The sequence below is a fragment of the Carassius gibelio genome, chromosome B10, assembly GCF_023724105.1.
Source record: "Carassius gibelio isolate Cgi1373 ecotype wild population from Czech Republic chromosome B10, carGib1.2-hapl.c, whole genome shotgun sequence".
NCBI classification, from domain to species: Eukaryota; Metazoa; Chordata; class Actinopteri; order Cypriniformes; family Cyprinidae; genus Carassius; species Carassius gibelio.
In genome coordinates this window covers 15,577,274-15,605,216 of record NC_068405.1, presented here as the reverse complement: position 1 = coordinate 15,605,216, position 27,943 = coordinate 15,577,274, and the positions used below count along the sequence as shown (strand labels likewise).

Below are 27,943 nucleotides of genomic sequence, written 5' to 3'. Positions count from 1 at the left end.
AGGTGAGTTCGACTTGCAGTGCAGCCGCAAGTGCGTCAATATCGGATGCCATTGTGAGTGTTGCTCTGAGGTTTAAATATCCTGTTTACTTGTTTGCACACTTTTCATTATCACAAAATTGATCTTCGTTGAACGGTTATTTATTGCTTATTTATTAATCAATATAGTCTGTGTGGTGTCATTGCTGACATCTTTTTTAACTAGAATGTCTTTCACTGTATTTGCGGAGGAGACATTCTCGTAGCTCTCGTAGGACACCCCAGTTTTCCTTCCTCCTCTGGCCCAGCCGTAAGCAGCCCGGCCTGGCCTTGCCCGCGCAGTCATCCTGGGCAAGTTTGGTCCTCCAGTGAGTCAGTAAGCAGTCCACCCATAGTGATTTTGTGAATTGTGTTGCTGTGTAATCACAGTTCGCTTTGAGGATGGCTGATGTCTGACTGCTCTCTCGTGCCTAAGCTTGTTGCATGGGCACATAGGAATGATTTGTTGACGTCGACTGGAATTTCCAGCTGATATTTTAGCAGAAGCATCTTTGATCACTGGTGCTCTGTTCCAAGTCCAAGTGAGCGACAGCTTTTTAGGCAGCGTTTTAGGCCTCACTGAGACATTGCCGATTCAAAAGCTGGTCCAAAATGTTCCAAAACAGTGTTTTGAGAAACAAGTTTTTGACTCAATTTTATCCATCTATATTATTTATTGTAGTTTATTACACACACACACACATACACACACACACACATTAGTGTATATATATTTATTTATTTAAGCATCATTCAGTCCTAAAAAATTATTAAAAATAGAAATGTTAAATGAATGTTTTTTTTTTTAAGTGCATTGTACACAATATTTTAATGTGGTTTGTAGTTATTCTTATTAGAGTATAATGTTTTTAGCTTAGTAGCTTGTTAACGGCAATCTCTATTGAAATAAATTGCTGGTCGAGTCTCAGACTGCCATTTTGAGTGCTGCATGGAATTGCTGCATGTGTACACGGAAAAAAATAATGGAAGAAATTACTCAGAAATTGGTAGTAAATTTCACTCATTACAAACTGCAAGTAACACATTTAAATATATGTGACAACTGAAAGTGTTTTCTTGTAAAATATACTTCAATAATATATATATATATATATATATATATATATATTTTTTACAACTTCAAAAAACATTTGTTTACAGTGATAATGTTCCAGATTGATCTCTAATGAGGTTGTGTAGGCAGTAAAAAAGTGGCTCATTTGGTTTCAGATCTCTAATCTGATTTTAAATATAAAAGTTTTGGCTCTCTAGTAGAGGTGTGCGTTTTTATGCACACTTGCCTGTTTTGTGTACACATGTTTGTGCGTTCGAGGTGACGAGTGTCTTCCCGGTGTGGTGGGAAGTGACACTTGTATGAGTGTGCTATAATTACTCAGTTTTTTTCTCTTCTGAGCCAGCACTGAGACCCAAGGGGGAAGAGATTAGTATTCCCTGTCTCCCAGTCCCGTGCTGATAAGTCTTTTCCAAAATAGGAGTGATCTCACCCCTCTCTTTCTGTCTTCCTCTTCTCCTTTGTTTAGTCTGTTTTGTTTTTTTTACTTCATTCTTACTGTTTAAACACGGGACTGGCACAGCTGGTGGAGAAAACAGGAATGAATGTAAGCACGTAAAGCAATGTATGTGTGTGTGTGTGTGTGTGTGTGTGTATACGAGTGATTAATACCCGGAGTTCGGGGATCTCCATTCAGGACATGTTCTCATGGTTTGCTCATGAGGTCATTGGGAAAGATCCTCATGTAACATGGAGCTAGTTTTAACTGACACCAAGAACCAGACTAAAGGTGAATGGCAGTGCACTTATCAATTCCTCCACAGAGCGTGACCTTCTTTTGTTTGAAAATACCTGCACTGTAAATGATTAGGAGAAACTCATCAAGGCCTTTTTTTAAGTCTCTCACCTCATTAGTGTGTACAGATGTGTCTCTGTGTGTGAGAAGCTGTAGATGTACACTGGTTTATGACTTACACCCTTTATTTAAAGATGGCCGTCCTCATCAGCTGGCGGCAATGTTCCTTCTAATTTTTGTTACTGCTGACCACAACTTATTTTTATTGGGCGTGTCCACCTTAACAGAGATATATAATGTCTAGATTATGAATTAGATTATTAAACCGTCATAGAATACACATTTATAATTGTCAATGATGTACATTTATAGACTTATACAATTTACATTTAAACAGATGTATTAGTGTGTGTGTGTGTGTGTGTGTGTGCGTGTGTGTGTGTTAAATACACAATTAATTTGGTTTATTAATCTGACTTTAATATCAATTAATAAAATAGCATTTATTTTATTTTTGTTATTTGTGTGTTTTAGATGAATTTACATGATCAAATGCATAGTTAGTTAAAACCAGATAAATAAATTATTCTGTATGCAATATGAATTTAAATTTTGACTTAATTTTATTATTAATTATTACTAATTTGGACTTCTAAAATATGTTAATGTTAATATTTAAAAAATGTATTTTCTGTCTTGTTTTCCTCAGGAAATTGTCAATGTCAAGATAAGTTTTGTCAGGTTCATAAAACACACACAAAACTGATGCATTGCCTCTGTAGATGACTGAAATTCTCTAGTAATGCAGTTTTTATCTTGTGAATTAGTCAGCCCTGAATATTTACACTTCTGTACTAAAAAACTGTGGACTTGATTTTGAAATGAACTCTGAATTATAAAATATCAAGGTTAGTCTCTCTTTTTATTTATTTTTTAAAGTCTAGAATCTTATGGATTTTTTTCCCATTTGCATGGGAGCAACATCAGAAGTGTGTGACCATGCACATGCACAGCTTAGAGGGAACATTGGCTGGCAGCTTTAGAAGGGACCTGAGGTCAGAGGTCACCTGTGACTCAAGGCTTGAGGAATTCAGTCTCAAGGAAATGAATAGCATGGGGGAAAAAAATAAGAGACAGAAATTGTAACGGCTACAGGAAATAAAAGCTCATTAGAATGTTATCCAGAATATAACTGAGAATTATTAACTGTTTTATAGAGGGATGAGAAGTACAGGGAAGCTGGAACCTGTTTACCTCCAAAAGATACCCATGTTATTCATTGGGAAACACAGAGACACAAATTCTTTCACCTTCCTGCATGCTGATCCCATGGTTCTTTTTGTATGATGTTCACTGATGTTCACTAGTGTTTGTAAGAGGTTTTTCAGTTATACGTTTTAATAAATTTCACTAAGGCTGATCAGTGTTCTCACTAGTGTATGTAAGAGGCCTTCCATGAATGCATATGAATGAATTTCACTAAGGTTTTTCAGTGTTATCACTAGTGCTTGTAAGAGGTTTTTCAGTAATGTGTATGAATGAATTTCACTAAGTTTTTAGGTTTATCAGTGTTATCACTAGTGTTTATTACGAGGTTTTTCAGTAATGCTTGTGAATGAATTTCACTAAGGTTGATCAGTGTTATCACTAGTGTTTATTACGAGGTTTTTCAGTAATGCTTGTGAATGAATTTCTCTAAGGTTGATCAGTGTTATCACTGGTGTATGTAAGAGGTTTTCAGTAATGCACAAGAATGAATTTCTCTAAGGTTGATCAGTGTTTTCACTAGTGTATGTAAGAGGTTTTTTTAGTAATGCACAAGAATGAATTTCTCTAAGGTTTATCAGTGTTTTCACAAGTGTATGTAAAAGGCTTTTCATGAATGCGTATGAATGAATTTCACTAAGGTTGATAAGTGTTATCACCAGTGTATGTATGTAAAAGGCTTTTCATGAATGCACATGAATGAACTTCACTGAGGTTTATCAGTGTTTTCACTAGTGTTTATTACGAGGTTTTTCAGTAACGTGTAAGAATGAATTTCACTGAGGTTTATCAGTGTTTTCATTTGTAAGAGGTTTTCATGAATGCATAAGAATGAATTTCACTGAGGTTTATCAGTGTTTTCACTAGTGTTTGTAAGAGGTTTTTCATGAATGTATATGAATGAATTTCACTGAGGTTTATCAGTGTTTTCACTAGTGTTTGTAAGAGGTTTTTCATGAATGTATATGAATGAATTTCACTAAGGTTTATCAGTGTTTTCACTAGTGTTTGTAAGAGGTTTTTCATGAATGTATATGAATGAATTTCACTGAGGTTTATCAGTGTTTTCACTAGTGTTTGTGAGAGGTTTTTCATGAATGCGTATGAATGAATTTCACTAAGGTTTATCTGTGTTTTCACTAGTGTATGTGAGAGGTTTTCATGAATGCGTATGAATGAATTTCATTAAGGTTTATCAGTGTTTTCAGTAGTGTATGTGAGAGGTTTTCAGTAATGCATATGAATGAATTTCATTAAGGTTTATCAGTGTTTTCAGTAGTGTATGTGAGAGGTTTTCAGTAATGCATATGAATGAATTTCATTTCAGTAGTGTTTGTAAGAGGCTTTTCAATAATTCTGGCCTATACGGCCCCTCTTACTTCTGGGTAAGATTTAGTCACCTCTCCAAAGATTACAGTTTGTAAAACACAAGTGTTGACAGGTAATTCAGTTAATGGTGTTACAAGGCCTCAATCTGTTCTTTGCATCCATTATACTGGTTCAACTTACACTCAAAAATGCTGCTTCCTCCATTTATTTGGTTAAAAGGAGTGAATGCAACACAAATTGTAAAGTTAATTTCAATACATTTTATAAAATTACTTAATTAGTTTGCAACAGGACCACATGGATCATTTTTATGCACTCAGGCAGGGGATTTCCAATTCCTAGCATGCTTTGCATGGAACGGAATGGGAAGATTAAAGGTTAGAATTAAGTGTTTAGCCTATTTTATGCATTTTTGAACAAGATAAGAAAAGGAGGGAAACTTTATTTGTGTCTAATGTTCCATTATGTTGGGATTTAAAGTTTTTATTACATTATGTTGTAGGTTTATGGGTTACCTTGTGTTTAGATTAAATATGTGCTATTGAAAGTTATTTTGATGTATTTAATGCTAAGTTTATTAAGAAAACCCATTTCTGTCCACATTTGAATTAATATTAGCCAAAGTATTGTTGTTTTGAGTGTACTCGCATGCTAATATGTTTAGCTAATCACAGTCTTTCTCCCGCCGCCATGCCTCACTCTTCAAGTGTGTCAGCCTGTCATCTGTTCTTGTCGGGATAGCTTCTGTTGCTCTTTTTTTCCCTTTAATTTTTCTCGTTGGATCTTGTTGACGTTAGCAAAGATTTCAAGCACGCTGAGTCAGAAGCGTGCGTGGTCAAACAGGCCTTGAGCTGAGATAGCCTGTGCTGTCTTTATCTAGATTTCATATCATCGATGACCGGCATCTTGATCATCCTGTTCTTGAGGATCATCATCCTTCCCTGCATGTGTTTGAATCATCTCCCATTTCCTGTTGCTGATGTCACTCAGTAGGGAGATGGACAGACACACAGGAGCCAGTATACTAATGAAATGACCTCAGATACCCCTGTCCGCTCACCTGTGCTTTATCACTGAGGTAACGTATCCTCAGCATCACTTAAATATGACTAATCAATACCAATCAATATAGCAAACCTTGATAACTTTGTTAGCTTGATGCACTCATCCTAGATAAGAGTTAAACAGGCATTGTGGGAAGACTTGGTCTCGATCTGCTGACATACACACATTAAGTGCATTTGCACAATGTGTATTGGTGCAAATTAAGAGTCTTGTCAGTTTAGAAAGTTTTTATTATTATTATTATTATTATTATTGAACTGATTTTAACTGATACTTAAAAATTGTATGATACAATATGATATGAAATACAAATAACTTGTGCTTGGATTTATAATGTATAGATTAAAACATGTAGAGTATACATTACTAATTCACTCTAGATTTGTATTTAATTTAATATCATTTATATATAATTGCTATATTAAAATGTTTAATACAAAAGGTAACATTTTTAAAAACAAAAACAAATGTTAGACTAAGAAACTAAGAAAGCTGTTACATGATCAGATTTGAGAAACAATGACGCATGGCTTTCCTGTAAATCCTGCTTAAATGAAACAACTGATATGACAAAGAAAATCTTTTATTGATTATTGATAACATACAGTTTTTAACAATAGTTAATTACTGACCTGTTATTTCTCTTCCAATATTTTAATGAATGCACATCAGTTGGTTGTATGTTGTGCAAGGTGAAGTCTTTTAATTCATAAGAAAAATCATAAAGGAAATTTAGAACTTGCCAGTGGGTAAATATATGAAAAGTTAGAAACTGAAATTATGATGCAATTACTGCAAAATAAGTCAGCACTGTAGAGTGCGCAGAACAGTGTTACACACTTTACATTTAATCCAAAAATGAAGAAAAATTACTTGTAATTATACTACACATAGTATGCACTGTAAACTAAATATTTTTTTACAATATACATAGTGTGCACTGTACACTAGAGATTTATTCACAATAAACATTGTGTGCACTGCACACTAGAAATGTATTCACAATAAACAGTGTGCACTGTACATTGGAAGTATGTTTGCAATGTTTGCACATTTTAGCATTTATTTCACCGTTTAAATAAAAAAATCTTATCCCACCTTCATTTAGAGATTTTCTTCTAATTAACACACATTTAACAGTGCAAAAATACACTTTTTTTTACATATCTGAAAAGTAAATAATTTAGGTTGCCCAGTTGATAATTTGACTTCAAATTTGAATGTACTTTTTTAATCATCCAAGGGTTACACAGTAGCAGCCGTAATAAAGTTTTTTTTTTTTTTTTTACTCACACAAAAGGGACAGAAGCAACTTTAGCATTAGTTATTTGTCAATTATTTTTTTTAATTACTTGCATGAACAATTCATTACAAATGTATTTATACAGTTAGTGTATAGTGAGGGAAATATCTGTCTGGAAATAGGTTTTGGAGTGACTATTCATTTATATAATTTAAGTTAGCAAGATATACAGTTTTAACACATTTCATACAGATTTTTTTTAATCAGATTTTATACAGGTTTTTTTTATTATTCTATTTAGTAGAAAACAAATGCAACAAAAAAAATACATTCCATCTCTCTGCAGCATTTAATTGTCGTAACATCTCAAAACGGATTTTCCTTCCTACTCAGATATGAACTATAATTCAGGTTCTGACTCTATAAGTGGTTTTTCTTCTGATAACCCCATGATATATACTTTCAGCAGAAGTAATGCTTTCCCACCATAAAAGATGTTTTCACTCCAAAACCATGCCAGATATATTTTTGGAAATATTTCAAGTACTCACTTTTATTGCCCCTCATTGTACAAATCGCATGGGTTCCACCGTGAGCAAAATATGCTCTTAGCAAGCATTTTCCAAGACATATCACAACACATTTTGTCATTTAAAAATATAAATATGACCAGATCATGCAATGTTGACAGAGAGTATATATTTCTTAGTCCAGCATGTTTTCCCAAAGAGATCCCTGCCCCAGAACGTTCCAGAAGTGAAAATCCTTGTTTTATGGACATGGAGATAAGTCCTCATGGTTTAGTAGCGTGCTTCTGACGGTTATTGAGTGTAAGGTCTGACTCGTACAGGCACTGACTCACCATGGCTCATCGGACAAGGCTCGATTGGAGCCCGCCAATTTCTCAAACACAAAGAAACAAGTTTCTGATCTGACTCTTTGTTCTAGCACAGCAGCGTTTCACTATAGCTGTACTGCAAAACCCTGCTGACAGAAACAAAAAACTAATGATGGTTTAGATCTGAGATTAGGCATCAGATGTGCTAATGCTAGCTTCTCTGAGTGTTTACAGTTGGTTGGATTTTGGTATGTTCTCCTCTGAGGTGTGTGGGTGTTGGTTTTAATGGTGGATCTTCAGTAATGTCCTTATAAGCCTGCATCATTTTGCTTTTCCATTTGCAGTTTTGGGGCTTGATGTGTTTGCGTTTAGTTGACCCACATCATGGGTGGTTGATGATAGTGTGTTTGGTTAATGATTTAACAAAATAACCGGTATGAGCTCATCTACTGTTTATCAGTGAAGTTGCACTTTCGGAAACTCGAGTGGGCAGAGGGGCTTGTTTGCGTCTGTGAAATGAAGAGTTCAAAGAGACCGTTATCGGCCACATGACTATGTAAAGTGATAAAACAAAGGTCCAAATGTGTCGGAGAGCATCAGGTCTATTAAAAAAAATGTGAATGTCATTTTAATAATAAATTCTTTGAAGAATCTTGCTTTTAGTTTAAGACATACATATATATAAATAAATATATTATTTTTAATTTATTTCCTAGACTTGTTTGGGAGGGGCCATTTGCCATGCCAGGGCAATCTCCTTCTCTTTTCCTTTCCATGTGATTGTGTGTGTGTGTGTGTGTGTCTGTGTGTGTGTCTCGGTTGGAGGGGGGGAAGGGAGGGGGGAAGTGTAGGTAGTGGCTAAATCTTATAAAAGGGTTTCCTAATATGGGCTGTCTCTCACAGAGCCCCGCCTTCCTGCTGGGAGTAGGTGGGGTTTACACACTCTCTCGACCAGTAATCACACAGCATGGACTTAACTTCCTCATTAATTGGCTGAAACCAGTTCTTACAGGAACCGCCAGTGATAAATGTGAGAGTTCTGAGAAATCATTCATTTCTTCCTTCAGCCTAGCTGAGGGACATTACAGGGGAGTGTGGATGGCTCCGTGTGAGCATGCTTTCAGGACAAGCCTTTTTTTTTTCTTCTCGTGTGTCTGTTTTTTTTTCTCCCTTCCATCATTTTTTTTTTTTAAATGCTTAGGATATATAGTTCCCAGAACAAGCTGTACTTTACAGATCTTTTTCCTGCCTTATTTGAGTTTCTGTCTTTTGGGATAACAGAGCTCGGTCTCTATCTCCCTCTCTCTGTGAGCGGAGAGAGGAGAATCGGGGTAAAGGAAACTCACTGACCTTTCAGAGTCGGTAAGTGAAATTTATGTGACCTCTCTCTCTTTCGCTCTCCCTCCCTTTCTTTCTCCGCTCTCGTCCCCTCCTCCTCTTCTCCTTTTCTGTCACAGAGCTTTTCCCCTGTTTGGCGCCTCTCTACAGAAGCCTTTCAGGGAGTACCTTGAAGCCCAGAGGGCAAAATTACAACACCGGACGGGCGGCGCACAGAAGAGGCCACCCCAATCGTAAGTCCCATCACTCATCTCTTTTAACCTTTAAATTTGCCTCAATCCCAGACGTGGCTTTTGTATTTTTGTTTATTTTTCCACCATTCCTCCTTTTAATTTATTACGCGCACCCCTATTTCTCTTTTGCTCCACATCCTAATTACCTCCCTGCCCTAATTATCGCTTTGAGACTGGTTTTATTCTACCGTGTGATTCTGTTGAGGTGTTATTGTTTGCATGTGGCAGACCGTAGTGTCAGGGGCTCCGCGAGGGCCGTGCGGTGGTTGGTCGCGGGGGCCTGTTCGGGGTCTGGCTGAGGAGGGATGCTGAGTCATACTCCGAGCTCTTTGAGTGAACCGGACACTCCCCCACGTCACACTAACTCACCCCCCTCCCCCCCTCAGCAGCCGAACCCTGTTGAACCCAGCGCAGGCTGCCGGAGACGGGAGGGGCCCCTGGGAGTAAAAGAAGAAGAAGGAGGAGGGTCGGGGGATGTTGGGAAGGGAAGCAGCAGGAGGAGGAGGGTTGGGGGAGGTTGAGGCTATACTCACGATTCCTGCCACCGCTGTTCCCTCACAAGTGCGCACAGAAACAAAGAGCTACACCTTCTTTTTTTTTTTTACCTTCGTCTGCCCATGTGCGAATCCTTCGTTTCATCTAAAGAGCTTTTCCAGTTTGCGTGCATGTGTGTGTGTACGTGTGGGAGGAGGAAATGAAAGAGAGAGAAAGAAAGAGATGAAGTTGCACAATGAGAGATTACGGATGTTTCTGGAACAATGTTCCTTTTTTCTGGTAACTTGAACCTACTGCTGTTACTTAAGGAAAGCTGCGGGCTTGTTCAACCGGCAGGAGGAAACGATGCCACCGTGCACGTGTCACTAACGTAAATCTTGTTTTAAAGAATCAGAGAGAGATTGGAGGGAAATGCACGTGGAGATGAGTGATTGCTTAACCTGAGATGTTTCTGATGAGTTAATGCATTGATGATGAAGCATAATCGACTGTCTTTTACTCTCTCCTTACAGGTTTTAGAAGATGGTGATCAGCATAGTGCATCATAGACTTTTGGTTTCCAACGACCTTATAAAGCAAAACTAAATCAAGGAACTAAATTTACCCTAAAATCCAACAGCTTCCTCAATCTCATGACAGCCACTGCTAGAATAATAGGTTTATTTTTCTCAATTTTCTTTGAGGTTTCTATTGTAACATGGCTATCGGTTAACATTTTTACTTTTTAATGTGCTTGCTAGCTGGTGGTTTGTGCTGAGATACTCATGTTCTCAGCTCTATCTTGCACAGGTTATCTGATCCCAATGGTTTAAGGTGCACTGTGGCTTATGTTGTGTGTGGTCTGTTACATTTAAGGGACAGATTGCAAATTTTAAAATTCATTGTTAGTGACTTTATGTGCTTTTAAAAATCCAGCATATTCCAATTCAAAGTGCTTGTATAATTTTAGATTCAGAATTTGAATTTAGGTAGCAATAACAGGAAGTTAATGTAAAGTAACACTGACTCTAAAGTCGCTTGCGTTACATTAGTTCTTCTGAGGAAAGATCGTCTTGCGTTCTAAAGCTTGGTGAATCATAATGTTCCTTTCGTCTAGAGTTATTGTTTTGTTTCCAGAGATCCAAAGAGGAGAGGGAGAAGGAGTGTGTGTGTGTGTGTAACCACATGACTCACTACAGGGCCACTCCAACAGATGCAATTACGCATTCAATAAGATTAAGAAGCGCGTGTGTTCGGGCACATATGTGCGTAGGCGGCTGCCACGTTTCGCGCGTAGCTCGTTATCGCTCATATTCTATAGGTTACATCCGATGAGCATCCGGTCACGCGGGAGGATGCTCGCAGCTCGCTGCTGGATTGGATTTGACTAACAGATTGTCTGTCAATTTGAAAGGTTAGTATCTTGCCTCTTTTACAGTGTCGAGTAGTTAAAACGAATGCAACGCTAGCGCCGTGGTGGTCCCCAAAACGGCACATTTTGGACGTCTCTTTAATCTAGAACACCTGATTCAACTCGTTATTAGAGGCTCCGCGTCCTGAAATGGGTGTGTCAGATCTGGAGTGTTGGGGGGGGGGGGGCACCGGAACCAGATTTAGAACCACTGCACTGGTGGCATAACGTAAGGCAGCTAGGCAAACGTCTTGTGCGTCGCTTCTTTTCGCGTCTTTTTTTCTTTTAATTGCTTGTGAAATGTTTTTTCGGTGCCTTTTTGTATCGCTGCCCTGGTATGTGAGTCTGGAAGCTGCAGGCGTATAAAAAAATGGAACAGTGTGGAGTTTCTTTTGCCGTTACCTTAAACGAACTCTCAGCTGAACTCAATGCACTGCCCGCTGCTGGAGTAGAGGAGAGGCAGTGTTGCCAGATCTCGTGAGAAAAGCAGCCCATTGGAAACATTCGATTTTATTGATCAGCATGAAACATTTAGATTACAGAGATTTACATAAACAGTTTTTATGACATTGACTAATTAACTACGTTTCATACACTTGAAAAAAATGCACATGTAATTGGATATCTGAATTAATACATTTAAAATCTAATTTATACAAAAGTAATATGAATTAAAAAATGTTGGCCAAGAAAAATGTAAATTGTATTGAATTATTATGCAAACAAACCCAAAAACGGCAAGGCGCGATTTCCCGAATTAAAAATCGACTTGATGTAAAGTGGCTTATAATACGTGGATATGGCAACACTGCTGAGAGAGAGGGAGAGAGCGAAGTGGAGCGCGCGAGAGAGGCTGTATCTAAAAACCCAGCGAGACAGTCTTTCTAACGTTAGAGCGCGACGATGCTGCCCCAGAAAAAGCTGTCTAGGTAGGAGCCTCGCTAGGATTCGAAACACAGCCAGGGTGAGACAGAAAGGAGAAGCAGCGTTCGGTTATCTCACACAGTGCTTCATTGAATGAGGGGAATAAAGCTTTCGGTTCTTCCATAACGGGATTTAAATCATTATATTGTTAGAATGTATGACCACGCCCCTCTTCCAGCCCCACCCTCTCGTCTCATCATTGGTAAGTGAGTTAATTCTTCATTATGTTTCTTTATCGGTGTGGACAAGTCTCTCCCAGTATGTCAAATAGCTTATCAGACTGGTGTTGGCTGTTACATTCGCCCGGCGACAACAGTCTGTAGGCTGTCTGACATTTTGGGTTTTTTCATCCCCCTGTAAACATCTTCGTTTTTAATCGCTGTCTGTTTTGTTATTATAAGTAGTTGTCATTTTTATAACTATATATATTTTTTTTTTTACTGAAAATTTTTTTTTTTTATTATTATTATTTATTGTCTCGATATTGGTGTCTAATTTTAGAGGGGTCGTTATGAAAGAAATATTTCCGATGTGTGTGTGTTTACAGAGCGCGTAATTGACGTGTTTCTGCGTAGCCTTTCTCGTTGAAGGGCGTGTGTGTGTGCGCGAGCGCACGTTCAAAACTAGGTTTTGTCCACTTGAATTTCTTGAGAATCCAGAAAGAACACACCTTATTGCAACACACTCTGTTATGACACATCTTTTTGCCCACCCCTTCATTTGCACTTGCTCTACATTTTTTTTCTCTATGTCATATAACTGCTCAGTCGTTATCTAACATGAGCAACTGGTATTTGTTATTAAATTAAAAAGATGTTCATTAAGCAATTCCATCTGTTTTTCTCCATTGTAAAACCACAGGGTGACCTGCTTGTCTTTCACAGAAGAGTCGTATCATTTCCTCTAACTGTTCAGAACATCCTGTACTTTAGGGAACCCCCTCTGCCATTCATGTATGTCTGTATGTGTCCTGAGTGTGAATCAATAAAGATGAATGAATTAGATGTCAACCCGTCTCCTGGTTTTTGAGTTGAGTTTTGTACATTTTATTATTTGAATTGTATAATATATTGTAAGTTCGTTTAGTGTGCTGCAATGCAACAATAATTGCAGGCTAATAAATGTGATTTTTGCAAGCTGAAGAAATTTGAATTAAAAAATGTTAAGTTTTAAAATTTAGCAAGTAAAATTAAAAAATACTATACATATCCCTACATATGTATGAAAATAAAGATGAATAAAAAAAACTCTGATATTCAAAGTTCAGGTAAAATAAAAAATGTAAGACATTTTAAGATCAAAGTTTACATTTTAAGATCAAAGTTTACATTTTAAATTTGCAGTTTACATTTTAAATTTGTTAAATTTTGTTAAAATGAGCAATTATTTATCTTGTTATTTGAGTTTAATAGTATGTTTTTCTCACATGAAAGTTTATTTAATGCAGAGCAATATGTCATGCAACAGTTGCAGGCAATTAAATGTCATTGCTACAGGTTAGAGAAATTATAAGTTAAGAATTTTAGGTGAACAAAAATAAAAATAAAATAGTACTATATACATATACATAAATACATGTGTAAGAAAATAGATAACCTTTTTAAAATATATAACCTAACTGAAACAATTTTGAAGTCCGTAATAAATGTTATTCCTTTATGCGCCAATAAGAACTGATTATATATATATAAAAAAATACTAAAATATTTGTATTGTATAATATTCTGTATAATATCATATGAAATAGTTGTTGGGTGACTCTTCCTTTAGTGATGCGACTAATTCAGCAACGATCACGCCCACTACAGTTAGGAGCTTCGCCTGAGGGTTCGCCTTCATGCAAATCACTCGTTTAAACCGGTTTTAATATTCAAATAAGGCTTGACATTCAATTGTAGCTTTCTAACAACCCTCCTCCATCTTATGACCAATCTATTGTGAAGGTTGCACAATAAGGTCAGGTGTTCTTGATTAGCGTGTGACCCAACACCGAACTTTTGCTGGTTCAGTTAGAATTCAACGTGCATAACTTACCTAGAGCAACCAGTAGGGGCCAGAGGTGAACATTTTTGAAAATTATTTTCAATACTTAATAAAAAAAATAAAAATAAAAAATTTAAATATAAAAGGTACGCATTAAAATGATGCATATTATATTAACAGTTGCATACCTATTATGCATATTAACAGTTGTGTTGGCCTAAATTAAAGTGTCCTCACGTTTTACGAAGTGCATGTTATCTGGGTGAAGGTAAAATTGCAAAAGTTTCCCATTTACAGTTTACAGCTCTCAAAAGTGCAATCAAGTGTATTCAGAATTAAAACTTTGCTGAAGTTCAGGTGAGTCGGGGGCTTTAACCTGTCACATGAATCAATGATGTGCTGTCACCGAATAGGAGAATACTGGCACACCCAAGCTGACTCAGAACCAGGTGTAAACGTTACCTGACACAGATCCTGGACCTCTTTACCTCTCCAGAAACCCACAGGTATGTATCATTAATCTAGCGGAAGAATGAGACCTTGAGAAACTGCTAGACTCCTGCTCGCATTCTAAGCATTTTGGAACAGAGAACAATAGTCAACAATCTACAACAGGAGGCCCGTTTTTACTGCAAACAATTAAGCTTCAAATGGCTTGCTATATTATCAGTCATATCAACAGCCATACATTGTGATGACCATTGTTTTGGTGTCAGGTTGTGTAAAGTATGAATGAGTTATTGTGCCTCGTTTTTAAAAACATACAACTTTGGAAAGTCCCTGTAACTATAATTTGCATAGTGTGTGTGTGTGTTTTCTCGCTAGGAGCATATGTGACACAAAGTGCCCATTGTGATCCATTGATGTGGTTTTTAAAAGTGGGGAGCAGAGAATTGTGGCTATCCAGCACTTTGTAACAATGTATAGTGTGTTAGCTTGCATTTTTTGCCAAGCTTGCTGACTTTTGAGTAGTTTAGGATAGGACGAAATGAATTTACCTTCATGAATAATCAAATACTGGGAAAAAGATGAGAATTTTCGTACATCGATATCCTGCCAAATCTAAACGTTCATAGACACAGGCCTAATTATTCTACACAAAATCAAATGTGAACCTGGACCACAAAATTAGTCATGAGGGTCATTTAAAAAAAAAAAAAATTGAGATATACATAATCTGAAAGCTGGATAAATTAGCTTTCCATTGATGTTGCCTATGGTTTAGGACAATATTTGGCTTAGAGACAATTATTTGATAAAGATCAAAATAAGAGAAAATCGCCTTTAAACTTGAACTTTAAAGTTCTTCGCAATTCATATTACTAATTAAAAATGAGGTTTCGATATATTTACGGTAGGAAATTTACAAAATATCTTCATGGAACATGATTTTTATTTAATATGCTTATGATTTTTGGCATAAAATAAAAATCGATTATTTTGACACATACAGTATTTGTTGGCTATTGATATAAACATACCCGTGCTACTTATGTTACAGGGTCACAAATATTCCAAAGCAACACAAAATATTTTAATGATACCATAAAATGTAATGTAAGTATATAGGCTATGTGTATAAATACTAAAAAAAAAAAAGTTTGGGATTAACTTTGAAAAAAAAAAAAAGAAGGTTAAAAAGAAACGTCAAGAAACAAATTCGAAACAGAAAGACTGAAATAGTATTTTATAATGTAACTCCAATCTTTGTTCGGTGTACAATTTAGGAAAACCTTTCTTTATACCCTCTAATCAGGTGAAGAAACGTGTAGTTATTTCATAATTAAATAAAGTATGCTTGAAAACAGGCACACTACTGATTATGCAATAGCTACCTTTTACAAAATTACTATCAGCAGGCACTTGAAGCTCTTGCCAAAAGCAAAACAAGGTTTTTTTCGACACCTGCCGGCAGTGCAGCGGTACTACAGGTAAAATTAGCTTCCTATAAACATTTCTTTTTGTATGCCTACACCCACTTACCTCAGCTACAACCTTCCGGAGTAAAATAGAAGACATTTGTGTTTAAATAAATAAAAACGTAAATGTAGTTGTTGACAGTTGTTTTACACAATACGGAGCATGCGCACGGACGCTCTGTGAAACTCGCTGTTCGTCGTGATTATCGTTTACTAGTTAATCTACGTAAGAATACATTGCGTAAATTACCGGAGCCGGTTATGGCGTCGGTGAGTTGTGCCGGACCATGAGGTGTCCGTATTCATCGTTATTCCGGTATTGGGGTGTGTAAAGAGACTGTGGCCATGGCTGGTGTGTTTGATATCGACCTAGACCCGCCGGAGGACAACGTGTCGGACGAGGAGCTCGCCGACGGGGTATGTAACCGGTAACCGGCTCGGTTTCAGTTTTTCCGCATCGCCTGGACCGGCCTGAAGATCGACCCGGCACCTTACACGCTTCGGCCGAAAAGTACTATGGCTGTAACGTTACTGTAGTAAACCATTAACGTTACCTTTAATATTTACCATGTTCTATATGATTAATATGGTTTCAAATGTTTTACAGAGGAAATATTTTTATAGGTACTTGCCATGACATAATGTCAAAACATGGCAATATCATTATTATAAGGAGACATATTTGTCTGTTTTAATACGATTTTAGAGTACACCTTAATATAGTTAAGCTAGTTTAAGATGGTGTTTAGCTGGTCTGAGCTGGACATTAGCTTGTTGTTTATATGGTGGATCTTCTTGGAGCAGCCATAAACCAGTTTGGTCAAACTGAAGATATTCTATCTAGCTAATTTAGCATAAATTAACATATTAGCTATACATAGTTACTAATTCAGACCAGCTAGAAACCACTACCTGCTTAAACTAGATTTTTTGGAAACCTAGGTGTATGAAGTCCTAACTGTACGAATGACTGAACACTTCAGAATCGTATTAAATATGAGAGAAATTAACTTTTAAAACATTTCAGCTGCAGCTACTTTTTGTATTACTGAAATTAAAACAAAATAGATTTAAGAGGCTAAGTGTTCAAAAGTTTGACAAGTTCTCATGTCAGATTTTTAGACTAGCTTTGCCCCTCTGTAGATCCATCTTGCCTTGGTCTGACACTCTCTCTGTTGTTAGACTGGGTCTTGTAATGTGATAATGGTGATCAGTGACCTTGATAACTCCAGTTGATGGAAAAGAGCCAGTGCCCGTCAGTCACTGGGACAGATTGAGTTTTAATGGCCGTGTCAGATCTGCACACTGTGCATTTAGTGAAAAGCTGCAGAGATACAAGAAAAACTGCAGTCCACACCTCAGACACTCTGAACCTACCATAAACACCAAAAATGTGTTTCTGTCCACAGGCCAAGAGTAATGAATGCATGGACCAGTGCAGTGGCTTTGAATTGTGAGTATGTCAAATTGCTCCTAATTATATTTGTCTAATTTGATGATGTCATTTCAATTAAACTTCTCAAAAAGTGGAATGTCTTCTTTTTAATTCAAATGTTGATATTTGAATGTTTTGGAGCAGTATGGAAGACTGTGAGAAGTTCGAGATCTCTGAGAAGAGTGTAAATCAAGGCACGGAGCAGATCCGTCCGGAATGTTTTGAGTTGCTCCGTGTTTTGGGTAAAGGAGGATATGGCAAGGTAAGCTAGAATAGCAGTGCTACCCATAGTTTCCTCCCTGCATGTGGTGTAGTTTGAATGCATAAATAATGCTGCAAAATAATGCAGGCAACACTTCTGTTTAAAAGTTTGTGGTTGGAAACCTCAAACAAGCAGCTTTAATTTAAAATAAAAATCTTTTGTAACATTCTAAATGTCATTACTGTCACTTTTGATCAATTTAATGCGTCCTTGCTGAATGGTATCCATTCTTTTTTGTTTAAAAAAAAATCGCACTGACATTTGAAAACAATATTGTACGTAATTTGTTTGGACTGAGGTTTTAATGCCTTTAGTTTTCGTTTTGATATTTATTGTAGATCTAACTGTGCCATTTTTATTGGACTGCCAACTTAGTCTATATATATGTTAACAATCCTTTTCTGTTTAAAAAAAACAGGTTTTTCAAGTTCGCAAGGTAACAGGGGCAGATTCTGGGAAGATATTTGCCATGAAGGTCTTGAAAAAGGTATGGCCCCCTAAAATTCCCTGAAAGTCAGCATGGGTTGTTCCATCGTGCCTGGTCCTGCTGGTTAACAGATTGTATTGGTGTGGTTTGCTGCAGGCCTGTGAATAATGTCTAAGGAATGTTTCATCATTACCTATAAACAGTTTCGATAATGATTTGTTTGTATAGTTTTAGTGTGTTTTTCCTTTTCACAACAGCTGATAACATTTTTAAATATTAGAATCACTAATTTTGTCACTTTGCATTTGCAAACAAGTGGATCATAACAGAAATACACTGTAGCATTCAATAGTAGAATATGACTTTGCTTAATTTAAGGCACAATAAAAGCATGCTTAATGCAGTCTAATTTGGCCATATATCAACATTGTAGAAAGATATAATGTGGTCACAATATGATACAACAGAATGTGGATCTGCTCTTATCAATTCTAAATTATCTTGACACCACTCTATAACAGAAGGAGTGTAAGCGATGGCTGTGTACTGAGGCTGTTTAATTATTTTGAGATTGATGCTGCATTGTTCTCTGTGGTTTGCATGACTTAAATGCTCCGGATTCCATTCCCAAATTAGATTTGCACACTTCTGTTTATTGCAATAAGTTAAAAGCATTAATGAAACCAGCCTGATGAGTTCACAGCTATGGTTAGGGGTGTTACAACCCTCCAGCGAATAGATGTTCACAGGAAGAAAACGTACAGACATTGCTTGTGTGCTTGACATATACTTAAGAACACAAGATCTCTTAATGTATTCTGTTACTCTTGTCTGTTTCAACAGGCCATGATAGCTCGCAATGCAAAAGATACTGCTCATACTAAAGCAGAAAGGAGCATCCTAGAGGAAGTTAAGCATCCCTTCATTGTGGACCTCATATACGCCTTTCAGACTGGAGGCAAACTTTACCTCATCTTGGAGTACCTAAGCGGTGAGTTCTTAATAGCTACTGGTGCTTTCTTGAGCACAAAAGTCACCAAATCCTGAACCGAAATAAATTCTAGCAGTATTTGTCTTGGTTTTGAGAAAAAAAACCTGAATCCTGTTCATGTTTCTGTAACAGGTGGAGAGCTGTTCATGCAGCTGGAGAGGGAGGGGATCTTCTTGGAGGACACAGCCTGGTAAGTGGAGCTTTTATCAGTCTTATCAGGGGTCAAGATGGCCTGTCTGCTATCTGGTTGAAACACCTTTGTTGTGTGTAAACGTTGATCTTCTCCAGGAGGCTTTCAAAATGCATTGGCTTAACAAATGTAGTGTGTGTGTGTGTGTGTGTGTGTGTGTGTATATATATATATATATATATATATATATATATATATATATATATATATATATATATATATATATATATATATATATATATATACACATATGTGATGCTTTGGAGAAAAATGTGAATTATTAAAGGGTTTGTCATGTCCAAAATGTTTTTTTTTTTTTTTTTTGTCATTATTTTCGTACCTTTATAGTAATTCCAAACCTGTATGGTGTTTTTTTTTTTTACTTTGTAATACACAAACACACACTTAATTATTTAAACATATTTTTAATGAGTCTTCATGCAGTTCTTTTCTGTACAACAGTTTATTATGACCAAGAGCTGTCAAACTCCATAAAGGAATGAATCACCTTAAAAAGTGGCCTGTATGATTATTGAACTATATTTTAGGAATCTTTTGAACCCTAATTTATATGGGGAAATAACATCAAAATAAATATGAAACAAAAATAAATAAATCCATAAAAAAAAATGTTGTTTCTTTAATGTGATACAATAATAATAAAATTTACATTTTGTTTAACAAGGAAAACAAATGTTTTAATTCATTTGTGAGCTTTTCAACTTCTATAACCTTTAATTTATTTACTTATTTACCTACCACCCTCTAATTTTATTTCCTGCTCCTAGTTTTTACCTGGCAGAGATTTCCATGGCCTTGGGTCACCTTCATCAGAAAGGCATTATCTACAGAGATCTGAAGCCAGAGAACATCATGCTCAATAACAATGGTAATAAAACACACTCATACGCACACACCTCTGTCCTTTTATCCCAGATAGTCCTCCGACTTGCAGCACTGTCTGTTCAATAAAGACTGTTCTCCTCTGGATGTCCTCATTTCATTCTCATCTCAGGTCATGTGAAGTTGACAGACTTCGGACTCTGTAAGGAGTCGATCCACGATGGAACCGTCACACACACCTTCTGTGGAACCATAGAGTACATGTATGTACAAACACACATTTTCAAATATTGCTTAGTGCACCTTTAAAGTAATTTCTAGGTCTAAATGGCTATTGTAAAAACAGTTCACCAGAATGGGTTGATGCTGATGTTGTACAAACCATGAACATTTTTTGCTTCTTTTTCTCAAATGAATGACCTGTTTAGGCTAGAAAGTGAGCTTTGTTTTGTTTACCAACTTGAACTTCACTTTTAAAAGCGCATGATATCATGTTTTCAACGTTGTGGCCTCTTGGAAGTCCATGCAGAGCAGTTCATGGAGGTCAGAGGCTCCATCAATCATGTCAACTGAAGCCTTATTTGGGGCCTCTGGTGTCATTTAGGTCAAAGTAAAAAAAGACAGCAGCACAATAAATGGTTGGTGTGCTGGCCTTTTCTCTCTTTACTCATTCATTTCGTCTCTCTCTCTCTCTCTCTGTTTGTCTTGTCCTCTTCCTCTTTCAGGGCACCAGAGATCCTCATGAGAAGCGGCCATAACCGAGCTGTGGACTGGTGGAGTCTGGGAGCCCTGATGTATGACATGCTGACAGGAGCTGTGAGTGTCCCATCTTACCTCTCCATTCTGATATGTTGATTCCTCATTAATGTTTTCCATTCAGTTAGAGTAGGTCAGAAAGCTGTATATTATATCGGTAGATAAATATATACATAATATTCAGAAGGCAATCAATACCTCCTGCCATTCTTTTTACTTTAGTTTTACATCTTGACTAGGAATACGTGTGAAAATTCATTATAGATAGGTGAGGTGTTCTATTGACACTTTTTTTTGCTAGACAGAGATTCTGTTGACCTGGTTTTTGACCTCTGTAGACACTGTTTTGACTGTGTGAACCCAAAAATAACTTTGATGGAACCTTTGTCCAAACAGGTAATTTAAACAAATTTAAAATAAAACCTGGAACCAACACTACATGACCAAAAGTATGCGGACACCTGAACAGCACATTTGTTTGACATTTTATTTTAAATATGTTGGCATTAATACAGAGTTGCTCCTACAAAACCACATCCACTTTTCTCAAGCCCCGTCCACACAGAGATGAGTTTAGCTGTATGCGTAAACGTTTTGTATCATATCAATGTTTCGTACAGATGCATCTGGCTTGAATTTTGTGAGCCTGAAACCAGTATTTTTTTAAAAACCGGGTCCCAAAGAGGATAGATCAACAACAAAAAAATGACGCCCTTACGTTTTCATGTGTACAGCCAATCCGTATATTTTGTGAAACAATGATGTCATCACCCCATTCTGTGCATGCTCCAAGTCGTCTTCTCAATTTTTAGAGGTGTGGCTAGAACGGATAAAGCTAAAAAACAATTAATAAAATTTTTTACCTGCTAGATTGTATTTTATTAACTCCTACACCTACCCCAATTCTAAACCTACCTCTTAAGATAATGCAAAAACAGTAATTATCGTTGTACAGTGTGACAAAAATATGCTGCAATGATGTGTGCATGCCCAGTAGATGAATCTGTGTAGCCTTAACCAGTTTTAGTGTATCTCTGTGGCAGAATTACAGTGCCACATACTGGTCTGGCATGTATACTACATCATTTTGAGTTGGTTGCAGTGGTTTGGTGTGTATGCAGATATTTCTTGAGAAAAGGCCATGTTTACAGAACGAGGGAAAAAAAAAGTTTGGATAGGGAAAACTCTGGCTTTGTGTGGATCAGCCTAGACTAGATGCTAGATGTTGAATGTAATTTCCTCCCTTTCAGACAGATTTAAAAACAAAACAAGCATTGATGTGAGGACATCGAGTGTCTTATAAACTTGTGCACAGAGTATAAACTAAGTTTACCCAGACTAACCTCTTAACATTCTCCTTCAGCCACCGTTCACTGCAGAGAATCGGAAAAAAACCATAGACAAAATCCTAAAGTGCAAACTGAACCTTCCACCTTACCTCACCCAAGAAGCACGGGACCTTCTGAAAAAGGTAGAAGTCTCGAGGTCAATCAGGTTTCATACCAAAGTGGAATTCTTCTATTGCTCAACTAACCGGGTCATGTATTTGTGTGTTTCTCACACCCAGCTGCTGAGAAGAAACGCATCAACGAGGATGGGAGCAGGTCCTAGAGATGCTTTAGATGTCCAGGTATCTGACCTTGTGATACGGTGGACTTATCATAAAAGCTGGAGATTGCATCTAGTGGAGTGTTACATATTTTAAAAAGTTTAATTTTTTTAGGCCCACTCCTTCTTCAGACATACAAGCTGGGATGACCTGCTGGCTTTTAAAGTTGAACCTCCCTTTAAGCCTGTTTTGGTACGAGAGTGTTTTCTCTCTCTTTACAATCAACTGTTTGTCTCTTTTATTGCGTGTTTATAGTTGTTATTATTATAGAGCTCATGATGTAGTATCTGATAATAACTCCTCACAGATCTCTATTTCTACAGCGTTCAGCAGATGATGTTAGCCAGTTCGACTCCAAGTTCACTAGTCAGACTCCCGTGGACAGTCCCGATGACTCGACACTCAGCGAAAGCGCCAACCAAGTCTTCCTGGTCAGTTTGTTTCCCTGGTCACTTTTGGCTAAATTTATCTCTGCACTTATTAAATGTGTGGTCTTTGCAACAACATTAAACTGCTGTGAGGACTCCAGCTGAATTACATTTATTTGAAATGCACTAATAATTAACTTTTTTTAATGTTTATTAGCCAGTAACAGATAAATATAAAATATTACAAGTACGATATTCCCAATATTATGGGCTACTGATAGTATAGGGTTCTTACTTTGTATACAATACCATTCAGGGTCACAAGATTTTTATGTTTTTGAAAGAAGGCTTTTATTCTCACAAAGACTGCGTTTATTTGATCAAAAATACAGTAATATTGTGAAATGTTGTTATTTTATATTTAAATATATATTAAAATGAATATATTTAATACAAACCAACCATACAAACGATTCCAAAAAAGGTGGGACACTGTACAAATTGTAAATAAAAACAGAATGCAATTATGTGGAAGTTTCAAATTTCTATATTTTATTCAGAATACAACATAGATGACATATCAAATGTTTAAACTGAGAAAATGTATAATTTTAAGGGAAAAATAAGTTGATTTCAAATTTCATAGATTTGGCATGACATTTCAAAATGTCTCACTTTCAACATTCGATATTTGATCTATATTCTATTGTGAATAAAATATAAGTTTATGAGATTTGTAAATTATTCCATTCCTTTTTTACTCGCAGTTTGTACAGTGTCCCAACTTTTTTGGAATCAGGTTTGTATATTAAAACTACATTTTCAGCAGTTCATATAAACCGCATTTATTAGCAATGGAAATCTTTTGTAACAAATAAGTATTTGCCATCACTTTAATCAATTTGAAAAATTGTTAATTTCTTTCTAAAACCTTTTTATTGCTAGTGTAGATATTTATTATAAATAAAGATGTTCTTCAGTCATGTAGAGTAATATTACTCACCACTAAGGCCTTAGTGTACGTGACACCATGGTCCAAACCTAAGAACCCAACCAAAGCCTACAAATTTGTTTATACACCATTTAATCTTAATTATCATCAGCATGCTGCGTAGAGCACTCGAGAATGTGTACAAGATTCATTTCTGACTTCCGACCTACATTGTGAGTGTGTGGTAAATTAGTTCTTTTTGTAGACAAACTTACGAGAAAGGGATAATGTCTCTCATCTGGTCTGTATTATTACTGTTTTTTCCAGCTCTTAGCGTGACATGCTCTTTTTTTTTTTTTGGTTCATCATAATTGCACATCCTCTGCACTCATCTATTTTTTTTCCCTTTTATTTTGTCTACCCAAACTCTTTTTTTTCTTCATTTAATCTCTTCTCGGATGTTGTATCTCCTCAGGGCTTTACATACATAGCTCCATCTGTGCTGGAAAACATCAATGAGAAGTTCACTTTTGAACCAAAATCCCGTTCACCTCGCAAGCTTCTGGGAAGCCCAAGAACACCAGTGAGGTAATGTTTTTCTCAGTCCACTTAGATTCACAGTTTGAAGTGTGTATAAAGTAGTTATGTCCAGTTTTATGATCTTGTAGGGCTGGGTTAAAAAAAAAATTTCCCCAGATTAGTCATGATCTACATTTGAAGAAACAGATTACTTTTAAGAATGAATCATTAAAATAAGATCACATGCTGTGTCCAGATATGCTTGCTTCCCAACTATATAGTAGGTGGAAAACAGTACATGAAATAGAATGTCAGAATTAATAGTATTCAATCAGTAGGCGGAAAAACACCCTTTGTATATGTTTACATATACTCACTAATCGAAATGTGTATTGATTGGCAGCCCTGTGATTTTGTAGGGAATGACATTGATTTCATTTATCTGGGCTTTAAGTCCAAGATTATGTACATGCTGTAACATGCCTATCTGGTCATGTTTATCCTGGTTTTGCATTTGTAATTTAACATGAATGGAGATCCGTAACCCGTGATGCCATACTTGCTTTTTCCAGCCCTGTGAAGGCTGAAGGGGTAGACGGTTGGTCTCGGGGTCCACCCTTCCCAGAAGTCCCCACAACCACCTCCTCTCTCCTGCCGCCCATGGAGGTGTCTAATGTGGAGCAGATGGACATTAGCAGCAACATGGAAGTGTCAGCCCCTCTCCCAATCAAAAAACCATCCAACACTGGGTCATTTGTGAAACCGACTCACCCAGCGGGCGGCAGGAGACCCAAGCATTTAAGGATGAATCACTGATGAACATCTTAAGTTTTGTATTTTAGGAATTTATCAAATTACCCAAAAGGCCTTTCTGCACACAGTTTCTTGCCGCACCAGTATGCTTCATGCGAGAATGCAGAGCTGTGACCTCTCTCTGCTTGCGTTATGGTGAGGTGGTCTGCTGCTTGCTTTGAAAAAGGGAACACCTTGCACTTCAGGCCACTCTGAGCATGATTTTCAGTTTATCTTTTATATGCCATGTTCATGCGAAACATAAGGGAGAATACATAGTATCTTCTGTTGTATATTTGAAGTGATCTGAGACACCGAGTTTGAGCCACTGTTTGGCGTGACTGTATGTTCTAACGAAAAGTAACAGTATTTAAATGGATAGTTCACCCAAAAAATATCAGTTCTGTCATGTACTCACCTTTGTCATCCCAAACCTGTATAACTTGCCTTTTGTGGAACACAAAAGAAGATTTTCTCAGCATTTTGTTGTTTTAGACCCATTGACTTTCATTATGTGGATAAAAACAGTTGAATCGTGCTTCAGAATGTCTTTTGTTGTGTTTCACAGAAGAACAGAAAGTCATACAGGTTCGGAAAGACATGAGGTTAAATTACGACACAATTTGAATTGTTGGGTGAATTGTCTTTTTCAAATGGTGAGAAGATCCAGGTCTACATTCTTGAGGAATCGGTCTGATTTGCTTTGTTTTGATCTTTAATTCATATAGGACGCCTAGAATCACAGGGAACTTGGAGCTCTATAGTCGTGTTAGTCTAACCTACAAATGATAAACTATGATGTAAAAATGTAAGCTGATTTTTTATTTTTTAAACTGTGAGTTAATGAGACCGTGTTAGGTGACCTCAAGGTATTATTCTCTTATTTAGATCTGCACTTGATTAGTATTACATTTACATTGAAGTATGAATCCGCCTGCATTCTGTGCATCAAATCACTGTTTTTCTTTTCAACAGTAAAAAGCTATTTAACAACCAATCTTCTGACCAAAGAATTTTAAAAACCATTCTTACTATATAATACTGGATAAATCCTTGTAATCCAGAGTACAGTTACTTTGTAAGCCACATCCACAAACACAAATTCTAGTAATACTACTGACTTTAAACAGAAAGCTTATTTAATTTAATTTTTAACCCTAGTACTGAAGACACCAGGACGAGTTTTGAAATAGTTTTCTTAACACTTAACACGTCCCTATCAGTAATTGTTTTTTTTTTTTTTTTTTTTTAGTTTTGACCTATTTATTTTTCAGGTGCCATATAGTTTTGTAAACTATGCAAATAATTTATTCTTTATAGTCAAAATTGCTATTCAAGATTTAGCCAGATTAGTAACATGAACACATGCCAGCCCTGTTTAAATTTTATTTTATTTAGTACTTCTTTCTACAATGGTGTTGGAGTCAAAACAATCTTCTTATTCCTGGGGACATTGACAATGTTATCAGGATGTGCACTGTACACTAGAAATGTATTGTTTTATGGAATTTTGATTAAATAAGCTTGGATATATGTGGTTAAGGGGAAAGAAAATCTATATTCTAGATCAATCCAGTATGATGGAAGCATAATAAAGTAGTAAATCTTTCAAAAACAAACAAAATTATTTCATTGCTGTACATAGACATGATTCTTCATGATTGTTGGTGCTCTTTCCTTATACTATAGTTCTTACAGATACAGTCTGTATTGTATGATGAAGTGACTCCTTGAACTGATGGACACTGAATCTGTATCTTGTTAAGATGGTGCTGTACGTAAGCCATCGTGGGTGGTTCTTTGTATCGTGTTTCACAGGCATTTGTGCTCATAGAAGTGTTATTGTTATCAATGAACGTCTGCGTGTGAGACTGCGTTAGCGTCTGTGTGACCACATTTAAACAATTTCTGAATAACACTTTTTTTTTTCCCCATGGGAATGTAAAATAGGCTTGTTTTCTGCTTGAGAATATTGTAACTCACTGATTGAATGTGATGTCAACCTCACATCCTCAAACTCTAATTTCTGTCGTGTAGATTGTAATTGTGGTTGGACATTACAAGGCCATTGCTCCGATTGAACTGTCTGGACTTTGCAGCAGTTTCCATCAAGCCAATAATTGGCTGTACTCACTATGCAGAGGAAGCATGATTGTGAATATCTTAAGCTGTCAGATACAGTGCCTACTGATAAACAACAGCATGCTGTACTGTGGCAGTTAGCAGCCAGTAATGGCTTCATATGTGAAAGTCTTTGATTTTGAAATCTGTGAGACCAGCAGCTTAATTAAATTGCCTCTTAACTGGTACTTTGACGATGGAAGCATCCCATTTTGCCTTTGAGTACACAAATATCTACAGTTTATTCTATGCAATGCTGGCTGAGAGAGATGGTGCTGTAATGTGGCGTAAATGGCTTTATGTATCACTTGTGGCCATGAGCACAGTCCATATAATCACAAGACTCATGGCTTGGGTTTAAAACCTCTGAATCCGTCTCCCACTTATTCTTGCAGTCATGTTGGAATATTAAGACTTCACTTGGTGCTGTGTGTTAATGGTCTGTTTTTTTTTATCTTCATTATTATATGTTCTTTCTAAAAATGTACTGTGGTATATGATTGAGCTTTATCAAGAGTTGAACTGAACCTGATCTTGAAAAACTGTGGTACTCAAGTTAAAGTTGGAACCAATTCTGAAACTTTTTTGATTATTAAGTGAAAAGAAAATGCCTGTGCACAGAATTGAGATGCAGACGAGGATACATTTTGCATTTTAAAATGCTTGAAGTGCTGTGTTTATTAGACAGTGGCACGTTTGGTTTAAACAATGAATGGATGTAAAGTATGGAATGGCGAGATTGATTCATATCTGGTGTTTGTGATTGCTTGTCTTTATTTTAAAATTAATTTTAATTTAACCTTAGTGAATTCCACAAAATCAATAAAGTTGAATTCAAGCATTCACCAAGC

General features: G+C 36.6%; 1 protein-coding gene and 1 long non-coding RNA gene across 6 annotated transcripts; both read left to right on the top strand.

Moving 5' to 3' along the window:
• Positions 1–1,163: 1,163 nt before the first annotated feature.
• On the top strand, positions 1,164–7,251 carry LOC127966909 (uncharacterized). Of its 2 annotated transcripts, XR_008155739.1 has the most exons (4): positions 1,164–3,455; positions 3,594–4,039; positions 4,178–4,314; positions 4,383–7,251. It is a non-coding gene; the product is annotated as an uncharacterized LOC127966909 (long non-coding RNA). The 2 variants fall into 2 exon arrangements; XR_008155738.1 differs by having other exon boundaries at positions 1,164–4,039.
• Positions 7,252–14,077: 6,826 nt separating this feature from the next.
• On the top strand, positions 14,078–27,935 carry rps6kb1a (ribosomal protein S6 kinase b, polypeptide 1a). Of its 4 annotated transcripts, none has more exons than XM_052568265.1 (15): positions 14,078–14,435; positions 17,258–17,301; positions 17,428–17,545; positions 17,964–18,032; positions 18,816–18,963; positions 19,096–19,153; positions 19,942–20,042; positions 20,169–20,259; positions 20,722–20,812; positions 22,116–22,223; positions 22,320–22,382; positions 22,476–22,553; positions 22,685–22,792; positions 24,136–24,248; positions 24,752–27,935. In XM_052568265.1, exons 2-15 carry the CDS (start codon positions 17,276–17,278, stop codon positions 24,993–24,995), a joined length of 1,416 nt encoding a protein of 471 aa, XP_052424225.1. In that variant the 5' UTR covers positions 14,078–14,435; positions 17,258–17,275; the 3' UTR covers positions 24,996–27,935. The 4 variants fall into 4 exon arrangements, 3 of the variants coding, with proteins under 3 accessions (XP_052424225.1, XP_052424224.1, XP_052424226.1); XM_052568264.1 differs by lacking the exon at positions 14,078–14,435 and adding an exon at positions 15,889–16,265; XM_052568266.1 differs by lacking the exon at positions 14,078–14,435 and adding an exon at positions 16,235–16,359.
• The last annotated feature ends 8 nt before the right edge of the window (positions 27,936–27,943 follow it).

Coding starts and splice junctions, on each gene's coding strand:
- rps6kb1a (XM_052568264.1), top strand. CDS start 16,194: ATGGCTGGTGTGTTTGATATCGACCTAGACCCGCCGGAGGACAACGTG. Junction 18,964..19,095: donor CATCTTGGAGTACCTAAGCG/GTGAGTTCTTAA, acceptor TTTCTGTAACAG/GTGGAGAGCTGTTCATGCAG. Junction 20,260..20,721: donor TGTGGAACCATAGAGTACAT/GTATGTACAAAC, acceptor TTCCTCTTTCAG/GGCACCAGAGATCCTCATGA.